Source organism: Kryptolebias marmoratus, linkage group LG5, assembly GCF_001649575.2.
Source record: "Kryptolebias marmoratus isolate JLee-2015 linkage group LG5, ASM164957v2, whole genome shotgun sequence".
NCBI lineage: Eukaryota > Metazoa > Chordata > Actinopteri > Cyprinodontiformes > Rivulidae > Kryptolebias > Kryptolebias marmoratus.
The window spans coordinates 16,514,231-16,534,808 of NC_051434.1; the positions used below are offsets into that span (position 1 = coordinate 16,514,231).

The 20,578-nt window shown below is 43.7% G+C and overlaps 3 protein-coding genes across 4 annotated transcripts in view; 1 reads left to right on the plus strand and 2 right to left on the minus strand.

Moving 5' to 3' along the window:
- mturn (maturin, neural progenitor differentiation regulator homolog (Xenopus)) overlaps window positions 1-11,098 on the minus strand; it is a 41,640-nt gene extending 30,542 nt beyond the window's left edge. Inside the window, exon 1 of the mRNA XM_017421065.3 lies at window positions 10,971-11,098. The gene's annotated coding sequence lies outside the window, so the exon portion shown is untranslated. The remainder of the gene's footprint in view (window positions 1-10,970) is intronic.
- Window positions 1,054-8,954, plus strand: zgc:110239 (uncharacterized protein LOC550326 homolog). The gene is made up of 11 exons (XM_017420935.3): window positions 1,054-1,225; window positions 1,590-1,649; window positions 1,729-1,821; window positions 2,771-2,943; window positions 4,772-5,027; window positions 5,107-5,302; window positions 5,387-5,580; window positions 5,666-5,757; window positions 7,495-7,656; window positions 7,965-8,154; window positions 8,254-8,954. Exons 1-11 carry the CDS (start codon window positions 1,180-1,182, stop codon window positions 8,439-8,441), a joined length of 1,650 nt encoding a protein of 549 aa, XP_017276424.1. The 5' UTR covers window positions 1,054-1,179; the 3' UTR covers window positions 8,442-8,954.
- si:dkey-166k12.1 (solute carrier family 22 member 13) lies at window positions 10,425-19,965 on the minus strand. 2 transcript variants are annotated; one of them, XM_017420943.3, is made up of 10 exons: window positions 19,115-19,963; window positions 16,692-16,795; window positions 14,822-14,976; window positions 14,247-14,415; window positions 13,966-14,080; window positions 13,072-13,178; window positions 12,771-12,982; window positions 12,572-12,680; window positions 12,275-12,487; window positions 10,425-11,191 (listed from the first exon to the last, which is right to left on the minus strand). In XM_017420943.3, the coding sequence occupies exons 1-10, from the start codon at window positions 19,442-19,444 to the stop codon at window positions 11,110-11,112; spliced, it is 1,596 nt and encodes a 531-aa protein (XP_017276432.1). In that variant the 5' UTR covers window positions 19,445-19,963; the 3' UTR covers window positions 10,425-11,109. The 2 variants fall into 2 exon arrangements, with proteins under 2 accessions (XP_017276432.1, XP_017276433.1); XM_017420944.3 differs by lacking the exon at window positions 10,425-11,191 and having other exon boundaries at window positions 12,577-12,680; window positions 19,115-19,965.
- Between the last annotated feature and the right edge of the window lie 613 nt (window positions 19,966-20,578).

Consider the following 20,578-nt stretch of genomic DNA (forward strand, 5'->3'; position numbering starts at 1 on the left):
AAAAAGGATTCTATACATTTTTCTTTAATTCTTGCTATTGTTTTCAATATGTTCAGATACATTTAGAGCTGAAACACCACAAGCATGTGGCCTTGAATCAGTAACCTTACAGCTGCCATCAGAAAGCTTCAGTGGGTTTAAATGTGCACATAACCAGCCTGTGGGAGTCATAATTCTGGCTGGGTTTCAGGGAACCAAATACTTATTTCCCTAAACAATTTGCAAATAAAGTTTCAACTTTTATTTAAGTTTTGTCAGGATTTATAGTTGGCATTCTGTCATTCTGTATTAAAACGAAGCTTCTATGAAAGCTTCAGCCCTTACCCTTTTTTGGACTGCTTGTATTATAATTTGTATTATTTATTGTTTGTTCTTACACACTATGCCTTTATTGTTCTATTTCCAGTTTGAAATAAAGTATGCAAAGAAATTAGTAGGGGATCAAATACCTATTTCCTCCACTGTACCTGCGTACACAGTTTTGTGGGGTTTAGAACAGCGTGACTGTTTTCGTACAGTAAAATAATGTCAAATAACAATGACTTAGTCTCAGCCTCTTGGATGAAAAATCCACTTTAATATGAAAGACAGTGGAGATCAAGCTTGAAAAGATGGTTTCAATTAAACTACTACCAGTTTTCCCATTATGCAACCACACCAAAGAAAACATGTAAAGAATGTTCTTTTAAATGTTACATTCAAAATTCAGGATTCAGACTATTTTTCAGGATTTTATGTAAATTTGAAAAACAGTCAAGAAAGGATCTCATGTAGAGCTGCAGTTTCTGCTCAGTCATCCAGCTGCCTTTCCTGCTATGGTCACATGCGGTTTATTTGAACAACTACACCAACAAAATGCACCATGATCCTTTCAGATTTAGCAAACAACAGCAATATCTTGCTGCACTAACGCTGACCAACATTTTAAGTCATATGACTCAAACCACATGACTGTTTGACCCGTAGAGCCCACCTCTTGTATCTCATTGGACGACGCTGCTCTATGTCACATTCTGATTGGTCGAGAGGGACGTCAACATTTCCGCATGTGACTGTTTTTCTTTAATGAGTGTTTTGAGGGTAACAGACACAGTCGGAGTCATGTTCTGTTAAGGTGCCAGAGTATGGTTTGACTTAGTTTTTTTCTTTCTCATTTTTTCTGAACTAACTGTTAAAACAATGAAGAGTTTGTTGTTGGTAGCTGTTCTTCTGTGGGCTGCGTGTGGTAAGGACTGATATAAAATTTTCCGCGGCGCGTTTTCAGTCATTGAACGTTACATTCTGTTAAAACAGCTAACATTGATTAAGTATTTGTTACGTTTGCTAGATTATCGTTCAAGCAGCTAACACTCTTAACAATACCGCAAAAAAGCAAAAACAAAGAGATTTGATAGTTTTTAATACGCCAATTATTTTGTGTTTAGTTTAAATTCAAAGTCTGTTTTTTTTTTTTTTTAATAAAACCCAGATTTAAATAGAGAAGCTAGCTGTCATAGCTATGGTTAGCACTTTAAATAGCTCCTAGGCTTTATTAATATTTCTCAGTGAGGCTTCTTGTTTCAACTTTAAACCTTTCTGTTTATTTCCAGCTGCAGAGGGGAAAGCTGTTCCCTCTCTTCCTGACTTTGGAGACACTTATCACGTCAAAGGTAGCTTTTTAAGGGTGCAAAATGTCCTGAAAGACAGGTCTCTCTGTGGTTGGACTCATGGGTCTCATTCCCATTGCAGGAGTGATCTCCTTGCCCTATGCTGAGATTGTGGAGCCATTTGAGGGCTGGTTCGACCTGCCTGCGAAGTCCAGCCGAATAGACTATTACGATGGTAGGAAACCACAGGACACACCGCTCCTAACCCTGACTCTGTTTGACAGAAATGTTTTGGGTCTGTGCTGATTCAGAACCGAAAAGAAGCCGAACTGCAGCCCCGTCAAACAAACAGGAAGTCCAAAAAGAAAAGCTGAACCAGAGAAGTTGAGCTGGTAATTCAAGTAACAAATTGCTTTTTGTTTCCCAAAGGTTCCTCATCAGAGCTCATATTTCTTGTTATTTTGGTGAATAATAGTCATCTTCAATGTGGAAAAAAATCCCAATAACGGCTGGTTTTAAAGGTCATCTCGATAAACTTGGCTTTCTAACACGATCACAAATGGATAAGGAAGTTTTTTGGGGGGTTTCTGCAGAATTATTTTTTAGATGTGGTAACAAAATGCTCATGTCTCATTGGAAGTAGATAAGGCCAGTCAGTGCATAATGTGAAAGCAAAACCGGGAATAGTTGAACAACCCTGCTTTCTTAATCATTACAGCAAAAAAAAGGGAACAGAAATTTTACCAAATGTGTTATTGATGACAGCACAAAATGTGACAGCTCTGGGTCAATTTGTACTTCCTCGTCTTACCCTGCTGTTACCATTTTGTACAGATCAGTGTTTAGAGCAGTCGTACTCCAATGAGAGTTGGAGGTTCGATTCCTGGCAGCAGACACATGTCGAAGTGTCCCTGGGCAAGACACTAAACCACTCACTGCCTCTGATGTGCCCCATCAGTGTATGGATACAATCTAACACACTGATTAGACTATAGAATGATTTATTCAGATTAGCTTTGTAGAGATGTAGTAAAGCTGTATGAATGTGTGTGTGGATCTTACATGCAAAGGAAAGCTAAAGTATTTGCCAAAACTCTTTGTCTAACAGAGCAAATGTATTACTGTGCTCTGGATTTCTTGAGATAGTATTTCCCTTTAACGTCCCTCTTTGTGTTTATCAACAGGCCAGGTTTGTACCTACCAGCTCGGGTCGCAGCAACAGTTTGGTGTGGCCTATAAAATCAGCCCGGAGACCACAGAGGAGGAACAGAACGTGATGAAATGCTTCCAGATTAATGGAACCAAGGAGGAAGTGGTCAGACCGCAGGCGTCGCTGCCTGACGTTCAGGGCTTCCAGGTGTGTGTCTGTGTGTGTGTTTGGGGGGATTTTCTGTCCATAACTTTAAGACCAACTTATTTATTTATAATATTACCCAGGATTAATTTAGGTTTTTTTGGTCATAGGAGGGTCTAATAGGTTTAATTTATGACTTAAATCATTTCACAATTTAACCCCCAGAACTGAAGCACATCTATATTTCACATTAGTTTTTTTTTAAATATATATATCCTGCACATTTATAAAAAAGAAACTCATAAAATGTGGGCTTCTGTTAACTAAAAACAATCCGGAGAGCTAAAAACGCTTAATTAAATGCATTTATGTGACGAGTAACGCACACCTGCACTTAATGCTGAGGTTTCATGTAAAGTTGAAACTAAATATTTGAGCTGCAGTCACATTTAAAAGACACCGATCCGTTTGCACAGATACGTGGTCATTTACTGGCGGCTCGTGGGCCATATCTGGCCCTCGAGCTCATTCCATTCGGCCCACGAACTATTAAATTAAAAATAAACCAAACACAGTCTGACGCAGTAATCGGTTCACTTGCTCACAGCCCTTCGCGGGCCTGACTTGGACCGAGGGACACGGTAGTAAGACAACCTGCCACAGAGCACGACGAGGCCCTCTGGCTGTTCAGCTCAGGTGGAGGCAAGAAACGCTGAAACGTGGAAGAGCCGAATCTCAGTCAAGTCTGCCTCTTTTTCTTGGCGATCTTGACTTACTGTGATTAAGCTTTGTGTAAGGTAGTAATAGGGAATGACACCGAGGCTCTTCCTGAAGCAGAGTGACTCCAACCACTTGTATGAAAACACCACCATCAGGTGACCGATGGCGTACGAAGCTTCGAACATCATCGCTGCTTCACTTTGCGCTTCATTGTTTCAAAATGTTTTGAAGCCATTTTTTTTAGTTCAGAGCATCTAGGTCAAGCTCTCTAAATAAACCTGAACAAACATTTTACTCTTGGTCTTTATTTAAGGGCTGTGGTAGCTCAGTGGTCAGTGCTGCTGCCTAATGATCCTTAGGCTGCGGGTTTGAGCCCAGGTTGAGTCATGAACCGGTAATAAAGCAACTCTTTGGTGTGAGTTCACTCACTGTGGTGACTCCTGCAGAAGGGAACAGCTGAAAAATAAATGTGTAATTTAGATTTATTCTTTGGTTTGATCTGAAATGGTTTTTAGAATCTGGGTGAACGTGTCTACATATATTAGGATATTTCTAAAACAAATGTCTAACTCTTTTTATTTGTACGTCTGGCGCAGTATCTAATGTCTTCTAATAACAAGCATTTTAATATGTAATGATAATGAAATCATTCATTTGTATAAATGAAGAAACATATTAGCAGATTTAAACAACCACACAGTCTTTTCTGAACTGGGATTGAAACCTTCGGTGCCTCAGCCACGCTGTCGCTGTGCTTCAGCTGGCCACCAGATGTCGCTGTTCTCAGTCAGACCGAAGCCTCAAAGCTTTGCATCCTTTTTCCGTCACAATTAGGAGGGGAGCCCGAGAGGTTCCCGAGGCTTCACCTCGCCGTCACTGGTGTTCGGCTTGGCAGTGGAAGCAGGAGTGCGCTTCAGATGCGTTTACCGAAATATCTGCTCCACGTTTGTGCCTAATGTGGCGACCCTCAAACAAACTGTCTTTAAACACGATACACTGAAAACCCATGGAAACATGTCTAACCAGAGGCTGGCCCTTGATGAAGTTTTGTTGCTGACCCCTGATATCGAGGGTCTTTGGTACCAGCTGCATGTTCAGGTCGCCCATTTTGCTGGGCGATAAAATTTGTTGTCTGTGTTCTTGTAAGTAATTCTGATTTTCACCTCTGCAGTTCTTGAGGATGGAGTATTACGGCGGTTCCCTATGTGAAGTCTGGCAGAATGTGACCACGGTGGGTCACAAGAAGAACACCTACACGCTGTGGGTGACACACCCAGAGGAAGATGGTAAAACGGCTACCGCCATTCCCCTCCATTATGAGATGATGGGATACAACACGCTGCTGGGGTCCCACTACGACAAGTACCTGGTGGACTACAAGGAGTTCAGCACTCGCTTGGATCCCAAAGTCTTCGCTCTGCCTGAAGGTTTGTTTGCTTTCAGAACAATTAAAGCAGAACAAACATTATCACTTTTTTCATTTATTTTTTTCTCTCTCTCGTTTAGGGATGACCTGCAGAGGTTTTCCAGGTCCGGGTGTGGAGCACCACATGCTGGCCAATCCGATGAAAGATCTGATCCACACCACCGCTTCAGGCCACTCTCAGAGGATGTTTGGCCAATTCAAGGAGAAGTTTCAGCGTCAGTACAGCGACGAGAGGGAACACGAGGAGAGGGAGCATGCTTTCCTTCACAATCTCCGGTGAGGAAAACGACTGTTGTTGAGATCCTTTGAAATGCCTTTTTAAGGGCGTCCGATGAGCTGAATGTTTGCGTGTTGCTTTAGGTACGTCCACTCCAAGAACCGAGCCGGTCTGTCCTTCTCTCTGGCCCTGAACTCCCTGTCCGATCGCACCGTGTCAGAGCTGGCAACGATGAGGGGAAGAAAACAAGGCAAGACGCCAAACAAAGGCCTCCCGTTCCCGTCCGGACTGTACGAAGGGGTGAAAGTACCCGAGTCCCTCGACTGGAGGCTGTACGGTACGTGTCGACCCTGAACGGTTTACCCAAGAACCCCGTCGCTCCGGTGGAACACCCAGACTTGACTTTAACGCTGCTCTTTCAGGCGCTGTGACTCCCGTGAAGGACCAGGCCATCTGCGGCTCCTGCTGGAGCTTCGCCACCACGGGATCAGTAGAGGGCGCTCTCTTCCTGAAGGTGATAATAATTAGAAAACGGCTCGCAGCAGTCAGCGGCCCCATTCCAGGGCTTTCTGCTGAGCTGACGGGACGCATTTCTTATTCTCTTTGAATCCACAGATGTTCAGCACGGCACCCCATCTGTTCATGTTTAGCTTTATTTTTATCGCACTTACGCTTGGTGTAAATATATTTTTCTCTGGATAATGAAATACAGCTTATGTAGGAGAATTTGGACCAAATCCATAAAAACAAAAGCGCTTGTTGTGTTAAAGGATGGTTGAACTTGACTTATATTCCAGACGGCAACAGCAGCTTACAGAACGGAAATTAGATTGAACATTTTAAATGTAAAAACTACAAATCCTGTTTTAATTATATTGTAAAATAAACGCAGTAGAAGTTAGTGCAGACGTGAGAGAACCGCATGTGAAAAACATTATTTTGTTGTGCAACACGATTCAGTCAGTGTAGTGAAATGCCTTCATCGTAGATGCAGCTCTTTAAAAGCGTTCAAACTAAAAGAAGCACCGCTGTGAGTGTGTGGAGAACGGGGTCCGGTCCGTTCACTGTCCAGATTTCAGCACATATTTGACAGACGTGACGGCGAGTGTGAGTAAACGAAGCTCCGGCCCGCCTCCGCCGCGCACAAGGCAGGCCTCAGAGGCATTCCTTCTCTCGCGTCTCCTAGCAACTGATCCGGCCACGGGAGCGGTTTATTATGGGATCGGGATGGCACCCCGCCGGCAGCGACCAAATTCTTTGACTCGCTTTCCTTCACGCACGGCCCTCTCGATATTGTGCCTCTTCTGAGCCGCATTAGTGCCGGGTTCAAATCCAGATGTGGAAGAGGGGAAAGCGGCAATACTGCAGTGTAGTAAAAGTATTGAAAACATCAATTTTACAGACTTTATCGTTTCATGATGCCCATAGGCGTTTTCTTTAAGGGTTGCATGAGTGAACCCATAGAAGTTCAAAGATTTTCAGCACATTTTGATTCTGTAACGGTTTTAACACGACGAGGCACCAGAAGCGGAGTCGTTCTGCGACTTGGCGCCCGCAGCTGTTTTCCAGTGACTGCGGGGACAGTTTGATGTTGGCCAAGAGAAAGAGGCCCCAGCAGTTCGTCTTTGTCCATCTGCCGGGCAGCAGGAAGCGACCCGCGCAGATTGGTGACCTCCGTCTCTGCAGGCAGGTTCAGAAACACAGCCCCTGCCTGGCGGAAAGCTCTGGGTTCATTTCATCAGGGTCTCTGGTTGCTGGTCTGGTGCCACAACTTTAATTGCCCTCAGACAAAACTGCATTTTCCGCAAAACATCAGCGTGAACTGAGCAGTTAATGACTTTGCTCAAAATTGTTGAAAAATAAACTATTAGTTAAGACAAGTTTTTGAAGGAACTGAAGAGATCTCAGTGTATTTATATACATATCCTGAAGATTTTTGTAAATAAAGTTAAATAATTCAAAAGGTATACTAGTTACGAATACTAGAAGTCATAGCAGATGATTCCTAATCAAGCTGAATGTTCTGATTTATGAAGGGTTAACATAGCAGAAAGTATGCAGATGTAGTTTGCAAAAAGAAAAAACTATAAACAGGAAAACGACTGTGTGAGTGCTGACTCTGCGTTAAAGTTAATCTTGCCTGAAATCAACTGGATGCTGCAGTGAAAAATGTGTCAAAGCTAAGAAAAAGGTCCAACGATACACGGGGCTCTCTGAGTTGGTGACCTGCGCCTCTGCTCCCGCCTTCCAGACGGGCTCCCTGCAGGTCCTGTCCCAGCAGATGCTGGTGGATTGCTCCTGGGGTTTCGGCAACAACGGCTGTGACGGTGGGGAGGAGTGGAGAGCGTACGAGTGGATTATGAAGCACGGAGGCATCGCCATGACAGAGACCTACGGCGCCTACATGGGAATGGTGAGATATTTGCCGATCGATGCAAAACAGTCTAATGGTAATAAAAAAAACAGAATTTTAACACATTTGGGGCCCTTTTTTTGGAAGATGTCAGCAGTTGATTGTGTCTCAAAGTGGCTGAAAATCCCAAACACATTTCGAGATGAAAGAGGAAACTGACAGACCTCAAACCAAACCTCAGCATTTTTATTTTCCCCTTCCGCCTCAACAAGAAAACACAGAGTAGAGGACAGGTTTTTTTAGCGTCTTAACCCAAAAAGAGTCCAACTTCGTGCATTTCCTCGGTTTGCTTGTCTCTCCCGGCGCAGAACGGATTCTGCCACCTGAACTCCTCCCAGCTCACCGCACAGATCAGGAGCTACACCAACGTCACGTCGGGCGACGCCGAGGCCCTGAAGCTGGCGCTTTTCAAAAACGGCCCGGCGGCCGTCAGCATCGACGCGTCGCACAGGTCGTTTGTTTTCTACAGCCACGGCGTCTACTACGAACCGGCTTGTGGTGAGTTCGCCTCCTAATTTAAGCGCCACCAAGTAGTTTCTCCCCACAAGCGAACACTTTCCTCATTTGTGTTTTTTTTTTTTGTTTTTTTTTTTCCAGGAAACACCCCAGATGATTTGGACCACGCTGTGCTGGCGGTGGGATACGGCACCTTGAGCGGGGAGCCCTACTGGCTGATAAAGAACTCGTGGTCCACTTATTGGGGCAACGACGGCTACATCCTCATGTCTATGAAGGACAACAACTGTGGCGTCACCACTGATGCTACGTACGTTACACTGGCGTAGGCACTTCTTGTTTCGCCTCAGTGTTAATGCTGTTCACCTGGAGCCACTCTGTCAGTGTGGAGCTGATGGACACTTTATGTTTTTTTTATGCGTGATGATGCAGTTTCTGCATATAAAACTGCCTGATGGCGTTAAACGTCACCGCTGTGATGCCGCACGACTCGCACACAAAGTCCACTTTTTCTAAACAATTTTATTGCTGCAATGATTCTTTTCTTTTTTTTTTCCTTTTGGCAAAATGATGACACATATTGACTTTGTTGCATTACAAATGGATCGTTGCAATAAAAACGGTCAAAATATTCGACCTGCGCCGACATCTCTGGGTGATCTGAAGTGAAAACGCATGCTGCATTTAGCAGTAAGGCGTGCTTTTTCACATCCATGCAGCTGAAGAACAAGTTACAGCTTCACATTAAAATATCAGGCATTCAAAGGGTATTTCTGTGAGAATAATTGCTTTCCTGAGTTGGCACTTTTGATTGTTCTCAGACACTCGTTCGTAAAAGTAACTTCAGCCTTCAGACAACCGCGCTCTGCGTCTATAGATCCAACATGGCACTGATTTATATTTCAGCATATTTTAGTCAAGGAAAGCAACAAATGTCTACAAACGATGCTAAAATCAGAAATTGATCTGTTAAAACTAAACTTCTATTAATACTACAATCGCTACGTTAGGCATAACAAGGTAACTAAAACATGCAAACTAATCTTTGCTAAAGACTTTAAGATAAAAATAAAGATAATGAGGCAGTTTAAAATGCAGCAAATATAATACTAATAATCTAGGACACAGGTGTCAAACTCCATTCCTCGGGGGGACGCTCTCCTGCGTGTTTTAGATGTGTTCTTGCTTTAAAACGCCTGCTTTAAATGGATGACTTGTTGCCGTGCTCCAGGAAAACCTGATGATTTGGTGAGGAGGTGATTAAACCATTTGAATCAGGTGTGTTGGAGCAGAAAAACCTAAAACCTCCAGGACAGCGGCCCTCGAGGCCTGGAGTTTTGACACCCCTGGTCTAGGAGATTTGTTTTCATGATTAAATGTAAAAAAAAAAAAAAAAACTTCTTTCAGTTCTAAAGGTTTATGTATCAGGGCATTTAAATCCAACCTGGTCCCAAGCAGGGGGCTGTACTATGAAGCAGGATTAGTGTCTTAACAAGGCAGCTTCAGGTTCAGGTCAGGTTTCCGGCGCCACAACACTGGTGAATGTCTGATCCGCTCGAGATTTAATCAAAAAATATAAAATTATTAACGTAAAACAGTAGCAGCATTCCTTGCCGATTCATGACTGATTGTTTCCCCTCTCTCGCTCGATTTTAATGAACGGCTCATATTTCAAATCGGAAAGTCCCGGGTCGTCTTACTGAGTTGGTACCAATAAGCCCTTTGTTCGGATAACTTAAACCGGATCCCCTCAGGAAACCCTGGATATGTTGAACCTGCTTTGTGAAACGGACCTCCAGGGTTTCAGATTAGGTCAATACGACCTCTGTCGAGCAGCACGCCATGTGAAAGAGTTGTGATTTTTATTCAAAAACTCAGCTTGCTCCTACTGCTTCCACAGGAATTAAAGGAGCAAGTGGCATCCAGGAGAGTTAATTAGAGTCACTTCATTAAATAAACATCAGTAACCTTTAAGTCACATGCAGTTTTCTTGTCTGAAGCTTTCAGGAGGATGTTAACACACTAAGAGGAAAGTCATAAATGAAGTTAGAGAAGCTGCTGCCCATCAGTGTGAAGAATGTTAGAAAGCATAAAACTTATTTACCTTTTAGAAAAAAAAAAAGAAAGAATTTCGTTTGCAAAACTGCATCCAAAAAAAAAAAAAAAGAAACAAGACTTCTGGAACGACGTCATTCGGTCAGACAGATTCCAACGGGTGGTGAAAACCACACGGTCCATCAGCACAAACACCTCCGTTGTTAAGCACGGTGGTGGCGGGCTGATGACTTGGGCTTGACTGTGAAACGGGAAGCCATCCGTCCGACAGCCGAAAGAAAAAAAAATGGCTGCAGAAGATGGCCCGGGCGAAGTCCAGACCTCAGCCTGGTTGGAGCAGGACGAAACGACTGAAGCAACGTTGTTTAAGAAACGTGGGAACTGATAGTTTTAAATAAAAGACGATCTAATCGGTTTACTTTACACCCTGAAATTGCATTATGTTTCAGTTTTCGTTTAAAGTAGCGGGAGAGCGTAATGCGTCACATCGTGATGGCGAAGGCCAGATTTGTTTGGATTCATAAAACCTTAGAACTGAAAGAGGCTGAATGTGCTTTCTGCTCTGCGAAAAACAAAACGGTGGATTAGAGAGAGACAGTGGCTGTTTTAGTAAACATTTATGAAAGGCAGATAAATGCGCAGTCTGTACATTTCACTCCGCAATAACCGAGTTAACCCTCCTGATGAAGCCCCTCGTAACTGAAGAGAGGTAGAGAAGCCCTTGAAACGTCGGGCCCATTTGACCTGAAGGCCACAGGAGGGTGAAAGAACTGTGAGACACAACTATCCCTGTTGGTTCTTACCTGCTCCTGGGAAAACAGCGGAACAGGTTTGGCTTCCTAGAGTTCAGAACACCCTCCCGACGTGGAACTGAGTCGTGTGTGTAGTCCTAAAGATGTGTAGTCCCTTTTCACACGCCGTTCAGTCTAGATCCTTGGGACATCACAGCTCCCGCTCCTTCGCGCTGCTCGCTGACAGGCTGAAGTCTTCACGCAGCTCGGGGTTTCTCCGAGCGGGAACCGACCTGCAGGAGGCAAAATGTGAGCCGAATGTGGCGAGAATCCAGACAGACAGAGGAACGTGCAAATTCAAAAACGCTTCCAGGCAGGCAGGCGAAGAACAAAAGCCTTTTTTCCAACACAGTCTGAAAATTTAAGTGTTTTTTTGCTTTGAATTTTCCCCTCCTTCTCGTCATAATGCCCGTGTTCATGCATGCCTTAGTAATGTGTCAACTGGAAATGAGTGAAAATAAAAAAAAAATAAAAAGATGTTTTTGTTTAGGACACAAAGCTCCATTTTTCTGATTGTGCAATTTTGAGTCGATTTACATCAGTTGAAAAAACAAAAACAACAAAAAACCCTCTTCTTTGAACACTTTTTTTAAATCAATTTTTTCCACCAAAACCTCTGTTTGTAAACAGGAAGTGCAAAGTCTGTTCTTTAAAGCCATAACAGCTGTCAAAGTACACGATTTTTCAATGTCTTTGATTTTAATTTTTTGTTTATATGTATCATCTATGATAAATAAAATAACCACTAAATAGACATCATTGACTACCAAATCTCTACCCCATAGTTTGTAATGAATGAGTGAAATCAGCAGTCAGGTTTTGTTGCCAACAATTACTAGTCGTCTGTTTACATTCGAACATTGATGAGTTTCGGCGCGCGACGGACATGAAGTCAGTAAAATAATCCCTGGATGTAAACAGAGTCAGAACGATGGAATCAGAGACAAACAGGTGGAAAGAGAAAAGGTGAAGTTCTTCTTCTTCTGAAAAGAAAAACAACGACTAAAAGCTGAGAGGACGAGTCGATAGACGTGGAGTCGTTATAGGAGGGGAAATGGAGCGGCGGAGAGCGTTAAAGCAAAACTCGGAGCTAAGATCAGATGAAAATGAGCTGCGCTGAGATAATCTGTGATACAAGCATACAAACTCACACCAAAACCGTTGAAAAATCACAAGTTTTGAGAGTTTGGCTTTAAAATATCCAGACTAGTGTGAACAGAGAAATCAAGATTTACTTTGCTTAAAGTTTATCTCAGAACACACTTTATTTCCAAATCTGAAACAACGAGTACAAAAAATAAAAACACTCAACGTACCTATCATCCCATTTCTCGGCATCTTCCAGCGTATCCGGCAGAGGCCTGTTGGCCGTTTCGGGCAGAGCCAGGGCGAGGACGGCGCCCAGGAGCGCAGAAGTGCCGAAGATGATGAGGGATGTGGCAGGGTTGTGGTTATCCAACATGTTGGTAATGGGGGCTAACACACCGCCCAACCTGGCGAACATGCCCGACACGCCTATCCCTGTTTGCCTACAGGCACACAGACGAGGAAAGTCGCGAGGAGGTGCATTTTAAGGACATGTCAGATTCATCTGAAGCACCTGTGAGTCCTACCTTACCACAGTTGGGAATATCTCAGCAGTGTAGACGTAGATGACAGCAAAAGAAGCTGTTATGCCAAACTTGCCGACCATGGCAAGCCCAGTCAGGATGTTAGGATGATCTAGAGACAGACACGTTTGAGAGGGAGCTGCTCAAAAGTGGAGAGTGAACAGTTTTGTTTTAGAAATGTCACTTTCAGCCACCGTCCTACCAGCAGGGACAGCGAGCATGAGGAGACAGGCGAGGCCCCCGACAGCCAGGAAGCCACTTTGGCTGAGTCTGCGGCTGAGCGGCAGGACAAGGAGGACCAGGGTACGAGCCGGGATCTCAACCAACCCGAACACAAACTGAGTCAGGTACAGGTCCGTCCCTAACCTGGATACACCCAGAGAGAGCCCGTAATACACCAGCACGTTCACGAACCTGGTGATGGGAAACGGGAGAAAACCGTGAGAGGAGAAGGGAACCGAATCTGCCGTACGCGTCACTCAGAAACCAGAACCGGGACGTACCAGATGTAGAACAGGATGACGGCTCGCTTTCTCATCTGAGGCGTTCGTACAAGATCCACCGCAGAGCGACTCCGCTTCGCTCCACCTAAAATCTCCCCTTTTTCAGCCTCACGTGTAAAAGGACACACAAGTGAATCAAAACCTCGGGGCATTTTACGGTTTCACGTTGTTAGGAGATCTTTTTTGTAAAAAAAACAACAACCCACAGATATCCTGAATTATCCGATGTTAAAACTGAAACTGAACCTAAACACTGAACAGATGATTAAAATTTAAAGTCTGCGCTTATTTGCAAAGAGATAATAAGAAATTGTGAATTATGACCCAAGCCAAATTCATCTCCAGTTAAAGATCTGCAAAACTCTTGAAAAGACAGCTGACGTAAGGGACACCCTGACCAGTTATTGACCACAAAGGTTGAAGAAAAATGACAAATTACATCCTAATTCTGTACGTTTGTCAGGGAGCCAAATAAAAGACTTCGAAACCTTCGACTCATCGGACACTAACCGTTTTCTGCTTCCTGAACACATAAAGCTCAGGTGGAACTGCTACTCAGCGAGTATATTTATCACCTACATTTACTTTTAATCAATGGATAAACATCTACAACTTAATACCTTCTAGACTCAGTTCAGTTCAAGATGGCTCCTACAAACTACTGACCTTAAATCCACAAAAATGGCCATAACTCGGTCAGTTTTACAAATGTTGAGGTAAAACCTGGTGTGGCAGTAGCTGAAAGTTGCCCTCAAATCTGAACTATTGCTCCAAGTAACCACACGTTTTATCCTTTTTCAGTCAGATGTCAGAATTATAAATAGAAACATGGCGCTGAAGCAAACTTCGGGGGATGAGAATACAGAAGGAGGCCTGGCCGATGGAGACCCGCACCTGGACAGCGGGAGGTAAAACCCGCCCGTTAACGAGCGCTGCTCTTCGAAGGAGCGCGATGGCCTCCTCAAGCCGGTCGTTGGCCAGTAACCACCTGGCGGACTGGGGGAGCACCCTGACAGGAGACGGGGTGCGCAGCAAAGATGGGAGGCAGGGAGGACAGAAGCGAGAGAGGAGCAGATATGAGGGCAGAGGAGGAACAGGGCGCCACAAAGAGGACATTCATGTATAGTATGAATGCACAGTGGAGCTAATGTTTAGACTCCAGCTGAACTTCCCACCATATATAGAAGATAAGCAGGAAGCCCGGAGCCGATATGGCTAGCTGCAGTTTTCTCCAGTCTCGTATCAGGTAGGCTATGCCCGCAAGCAGCATGTAACCCAGGCCAAAGGCGTAGTCCGTGAGGATGCCAGCCAGCATGCGCCTCTTGGTGCACGTCCACTCGGTGCCTGGTGGGGAAAAAATAGTGGAGGATTTGAAGAGAGGAGGAGGAGGGGAAAGGAGGAGGAATCGTGGGTTTCGGGTTTGGGTGAGGTGGAGGGAAATGTGGCGAGGGTGACAAAAACGGCATTAATGGTTTTTACAGTTTGGATAAAGGAGATGACCATCTTTTCTTTATCGTACGTCCAACTTTCCAACTTTTTGAAATGTATATAAAAAACACTCAACCTCGTTTTTAGATGGATAAGCCAAAGGTCTCTAAGAAATCAGAATTTCTGAAGTCCAAGTAAGAAAAATCAACTCAAACTCAGTCTGAGACTGTGATTATGTCTTTAACCCCTTAACTGCCAACATTCCTTATCTGCCTCTTTCAATCCTTTTTTTTTTCAAGAGTGTGTCTGTTTTGAGTTTTACCGAGCACAAACGCGTTGATGATGACTCCGGATATGGTGGCCCCGACCGCGAAGCGAAGGATCACATAGACTGGGAAGTTGGGGGCAAACGCTACGGCGACTCCGAAGACGGTCTGAAGCGCTATGGACAACAGCAGGACGAAACGCCGGCCGTACCTTGAACAGAGAGAGAGATGAGGCGGACATGAGTCTGCCGGAGAACTAATCAAGAGCTCAGACTATGAAATTAAATTAAGAAAATAAAATTAAAACCACGCTCCAGCACCTCTCTGTCTACAAGTCTCCATTTTGCTTTGATTTAATGAATCCCCCTCCTAAAAAAGCTGTCCTGCTTTGATAAATTTCATTCATGCAGAACTGGTGAAAAGCACAAAAGTCCTCGTGCTTTTTTGTTTTTGACCGTCACATTTTGGGCTTTAAAGTCACCATAAACCATGAAAATGCCAGCACTGAACTATAAATGTGATGAAAAACCACAAACCAACCAACCAGTCGCTTTCAAACACCGACCGGTGTCTGGTGTACTCTGCATCCCCAGAACCAGAACCAAACATAAAGGAGCAGCATTCAGCTCCTACGGGCCACAAATCTGGAACAAACTTCCAGAAAACTGCAAAACAAGTTCCTTTAAATCAAGGCTAAAAACCACGCCTGTTTAGAGTTATTTTTGAGCCATAATAAATGGATGTGTACTGGTGACTCATTTGGAGACTCCATGTTGTTGTTTTCGTGTGTTGTTTTTATGACTTTTTAATTTTGTTTTTATGACGTAAAGCACTTTGAACCGCCATGTGCTGAAATGTGCTGTACAAATAAACTTGACTTGACTTGACCCCGACTGCTCCTCCAACCTCGCCGTTGAATCTCTCTCCTTTTCTCATCTCTTCACTCAGATCAAATAAAAAGCTCATGAGTGTTTTCAAATCGGCCACTGTCCGCTAGTTAACCGTCTCACTGCCACTCACAGTTACAGCCTGTGGGCAAGAAATGCAAATGAGAGACATAAAAAGATAGAAAACTTGGAAAAAAATAACATGCCACAACAAAATCTGAATATTCCAAGCAGTTGAATTAAGTTGACTAACTTAGTCTAGCTCCATATTTTCTCATTTTATTGGTTCGTTGCAGAATATGAGGGTTAAATGTCCTGATCTGTGGTTTTTGTTGGTTCATCTTGTTCTTGTTTTTTATCGGTGCATCATATATATTTAATGTTGTTTTTATAGATCTTAATTCCTGTTTGTTTTGTGTGTGTGTGTGTGTTTGTTCCCTCTGTGGTTTTGGTTCAGTTTATTTCTGTCTGGATATTTGTTCTTTTCTGGGATCCGGATTATTTGGCTCAGCTCACCGAAAGGAGATGGCTCTTTTTGTCCTGAGCTAAGAGCCGTATAGGAACCGAACGAAGCGGCTCTTTTTGGCGAGCAGAACCAATAGATCTGAATCCCAGGAAAGACCCGGAGGTCCCATGACTGGACCTACGCTGCTTTGCCTGACTCCTGCCTTTAAACGCAGACAAACAGAGATTTTCTGAAAGTTAAAAACTTGTTTTTCCAGAAGGGAAAGACTAATGAATTCATGTTCTGTGGAGGGCGAAATCAAATTTTATGTTTCTATCAATTTACTAAAATATGTGTTGATAATTTGGAGATCTAAAAAAAAAAAATCATTAATCATAAATTAAAAAAATGCCCTAAACTAGCCTAAATTGGTTGCAGGCCTTAAATTAGAAGATTATTTACATTACACAGTACATGCACATTAACACATTATTTGAAATATGTGCAATTAGATCAAAGAATGACAGTGCTTTTTAGGACCATTCTGTGCAGAGCGAGAGACTGAAGGCTGGAAGAAAAAGCAGCAACGCCTACCTGTCAGCCATGGCTCCGAACACCACGGACCCCACCAACAGGCCAGACATGTAGACGGACGAGCCGAGGCTGTTGAGTCCCACTCTGCTGCACACCAGGTTCCACTGACAGAGGGAGACACACAGTTTCTGCGCTGTTCCTGAACCGTTTACGTGCTTATTTCTGACTCGCGGACTTGTGAGCCCGGGCGGCACATGTCATCAAACAGGAGTCTCCTGTGTGACGGTGAAAGTCAGAAGAGATGTTGGTTATGCACCGTTTAATAGCACTGAGACGAACGTTACCGGACCTAAAAGAGCCACTTACACAGCTGGTTCACTGTCTGTCAAAAGACACAACTAAGACCATTATTTTACAGAGTAAAATAAGTTTATGAGTTTCCAGGTGGGCCACCAAATTTACCACTCAGATTGTGTATGAAATGAAAACTGGAACAATGTTTTTGTTTTCTACAACAGGCTTCAGACAGAGGCAGAAACTCGGGACAGTTTCAAAATAAAATGTTCAGATTTAACCCAAAACTTTTTCCATTTGAAGGTGTTCAAAGACTATTTCAAGCGATACCAAAATAAAAAGCATTTTAACTCATTCTGAAGGTGTTTCCACAAAACTTTATGACCTTATTTTAGTCCCTGACTCTCATACTGTATTTTATCCCTTTCATTATCGTCACATCTAAACTCTTATTCATTTTAATGTTTTAAAACTGTAACTATGTTTTTTTTGTGCTGCTGCTCATCTTGGCCTGGATGGGCAGGAGGTTAAAATAAAGGTTTAAAAAAATAATTCTAAAGATAAGATTCTGGATTAATTAATGTCTGTAAATTTACCCTGAATAATGTGTGTAATGTGTTGTAAGCCATCATAAAAATTGTGCCTAACAGTTCCTTGTAGGTACTGCCATGAAACTTTCAGCAAATGTTGTTTAAGGAATGAGCTAATTTATTTAGTGATTAGGATAAAAAATTAACAGGTAAATTTTGATTATTTAACTATTATTAACCTTTCCTGAGTCTGTTACTGTATTGCCACTAAAAGCAATTTCATGACATCAGCTTTTACTGGGGTTAGAAAAGCCTGAGCTGATGAATCAAATCTGCTGATAGGTCCTTTAAATCATGAACTATCAGTTCATTAGGTTGCTTTTAAAACTTTCTTTGTGTCTACAGAGAAAGTTGCAGGATCTCTTCCCGGCCTGGGGCCTTTTTGGGTGGAGTTTCCATGTTCCTCCCACAGAACAAAAACATGCATGTTAAGTTCATTGATAACTCTAAAATTGTCCCTAGGTGAGAGTGTGAATAGTTGTTTGTCTCCTTTGTCTCTATGTGTCCCTGTGATGGACGTGCGACCTGTCCAGGGCGTCCCCCGCCTCTCACACAGTGACTGCTGGAGACAGGCACCAGCTCCCCGCGACCCAGAAAGGAGAAGTGGGTAAAGAAAACGGATGGATGGAGGATTCAGTTGTTTGAACCCAGCTTTGGGAGCCACTGGTCTATAGATCAGTAATCCTAAAAACAAACAAATCCTGTTGGACCAACTGAACCGGGTTCAGCCATAAAAAACATCAAAAATAAACCATTTATAAGTATAAGTAATCAATTACCAGACAAAGACAAAAAAATAAAAATAAATAAATAACAATGCAAGTTATTTAACTGGGGAGATGGTTACCAAAAAGTTGGGTGAGCCCAGGCACTGCCTTATTTAACAAGGGACACCATCCTGCATGTTTTACTTGTTTCTCTGCTCCAACACACCTGGTTTGAATCAATGGGTGATTAACAGGCTTCTGCAGAACATGAGGAGGTGATTTAACCACTGAATCAGGTGTGTTGGAGCAGGGAAACACGTAACACATGCAGGATAGTGGCCCTCCAGGACCAGGGTTCGGCTATAGATGAAGTGGAAATGAAATGGGAGCTTATTTTTGCCCCATGATGTGGTAGCAGCTCAAAGTAACTGTTCCAGCATTAAATAAACGTGATTTGTTTTTTTTTTTCTACAAGATGAATAAGTGTGCTGATGAAGCCTGCTGGGCACAGGTCTCAAGAACCTGAGGAGTCTAAAACACAGTTTTGCCTTCCATTAATACATGAAGGCATGAGATTTGTCTTTTTTTCACATTTTAATTATTCTCACTTTTACTTGTCTTCAATTGAAATGCAAAGTTTTAGACCTTTCTGAAGAGTTACAGCTTCTTTAAAGCATATATCAGATAAATAAAATATGGAGTTTACTTTTTGTTTAAATACAGTGCTGTGCAAAAGTTTTAAGTTATTGAATTTTGCCTTCAAGAAGCGAAATGTTTCATCTTTAATCAGTTCTCCAGGCTTTAATTTCGTTTTCTATGACGCAACAGGGCGAACTTATTAATTAATGTTTGTTTGTTTGTTTGTTTGTTTGTTTGATCCGATCTGTTGTACCTCGGTGACAGTGGTGCTCTGAAAGACCTCCGCGCTGTAGACCCATCCGTGGGCGCACGGGACGCCCTCGGTCCGGTTATCCAAGGAGAAGCAGGACGAGTCCGGGAGGCTGAGGTTCGGTGGCACTGCTCCCCCCGCGGGGATCCACGTCTGGTTCCCGGCTCCTGAGCTGGGGGCCTCCCGGCACCGATGTGGCGGCATGGCGCTGGTGAAGACGCTCACCATCATGTGGAAGCCCAGGAGGACCTGAGGCAGGCAGATCCAGATATACAGGATCTTCTGGTACCTCCCGAAACCTCCGATAGCTGAGAGGATTTGGTCGAAATTCATTTTGATAGCAGGACAGAGCTGACTGATGGCTGTCTCCTAATGGAGTGGAGAGGAACTCTTGCGGCGCGTTATCCTCGGGATCAACAAGGTGGATCTTCCTTTCCCATGGTGGGTCAGAGCATTCCTGAAATCCCAATCTGATCCCGTTCTTCCCGCCAGAATCCCCCCCCCACTCTCCTGCGCGCAGACTCTCCTCTTGGCTCACACACACAGATTGATCAGCACAGCAGGGATCGCGCGTAAAGACCGTCTTGGTTCAAGTCCGATATCCAGCGTCAAACGCAAACAATCAGAGAATTCATTCATCAAGAAAACACCATGCCGAAGTGTCTAAATGTGTATCCACCAAACAAGCCGGAGCTGTAAACAAACTGTGTCCCTCAGAGTCAGGGCAGGGCCAGCATGGGGATGTTAGAAAGTCCCAGAGAAAACGCTCCGGAGTGGGGATCAGAGCGCACCTGAGGCGCGCTGGGATACCGCGGACTTACTGCTGCCTGTTCACGGTGGATGGTATTAAACCTGGGCTGCGCCGAACCACACTGACGAAAACAGTGAGGTCCATTATTTACAGCTCATCTGTAAAACGCGGCTCTGCTGCCCTCTGCTGTGTGAGCTCCAGGATAGTCAGCATCTGCGCTGAAGTATCGGGATACTAGAAGTCTGCCTTCTGTCCTGATTTAACAGATAACAGAGCACTTTGCTCTCAGGCTGCAGGTTTACTTGTGGTTCCTAGAGGTTCTAAAAGTAGAATAGGAGGCAGAGCTTTCAGTTCTCAGGCTCCTCTCTGGTGAAACCAACTTCCAGTTTGGCTGACACCCTGTCTACTTTAAAGACTAAACTTAAGACTTTCTTTCTGATAGGGCTGGTTTGGGTTTCCTGAGCTCTCCTTTAGTTCTGCTGCTGTAGGCTCAGACTGCTGAGGACAGACTGTCCACATGTCCTCACTCTGCTGCTGTCTTTATACTCTCTGCTGTAATTATTTCTATCACGAATGTGTTTTTCTTTGTTTTTCTTTCTATAGAAACTCCACCTGGACCTGTCCTTCTGTGTTTGTCTGCGTCTCCTTCCTGTCCTCTCTAACCCCAGCCGGTCGAAGCAGACGGCCGCTCGTCCTGAGCTTGGTTCTGGTTCTGG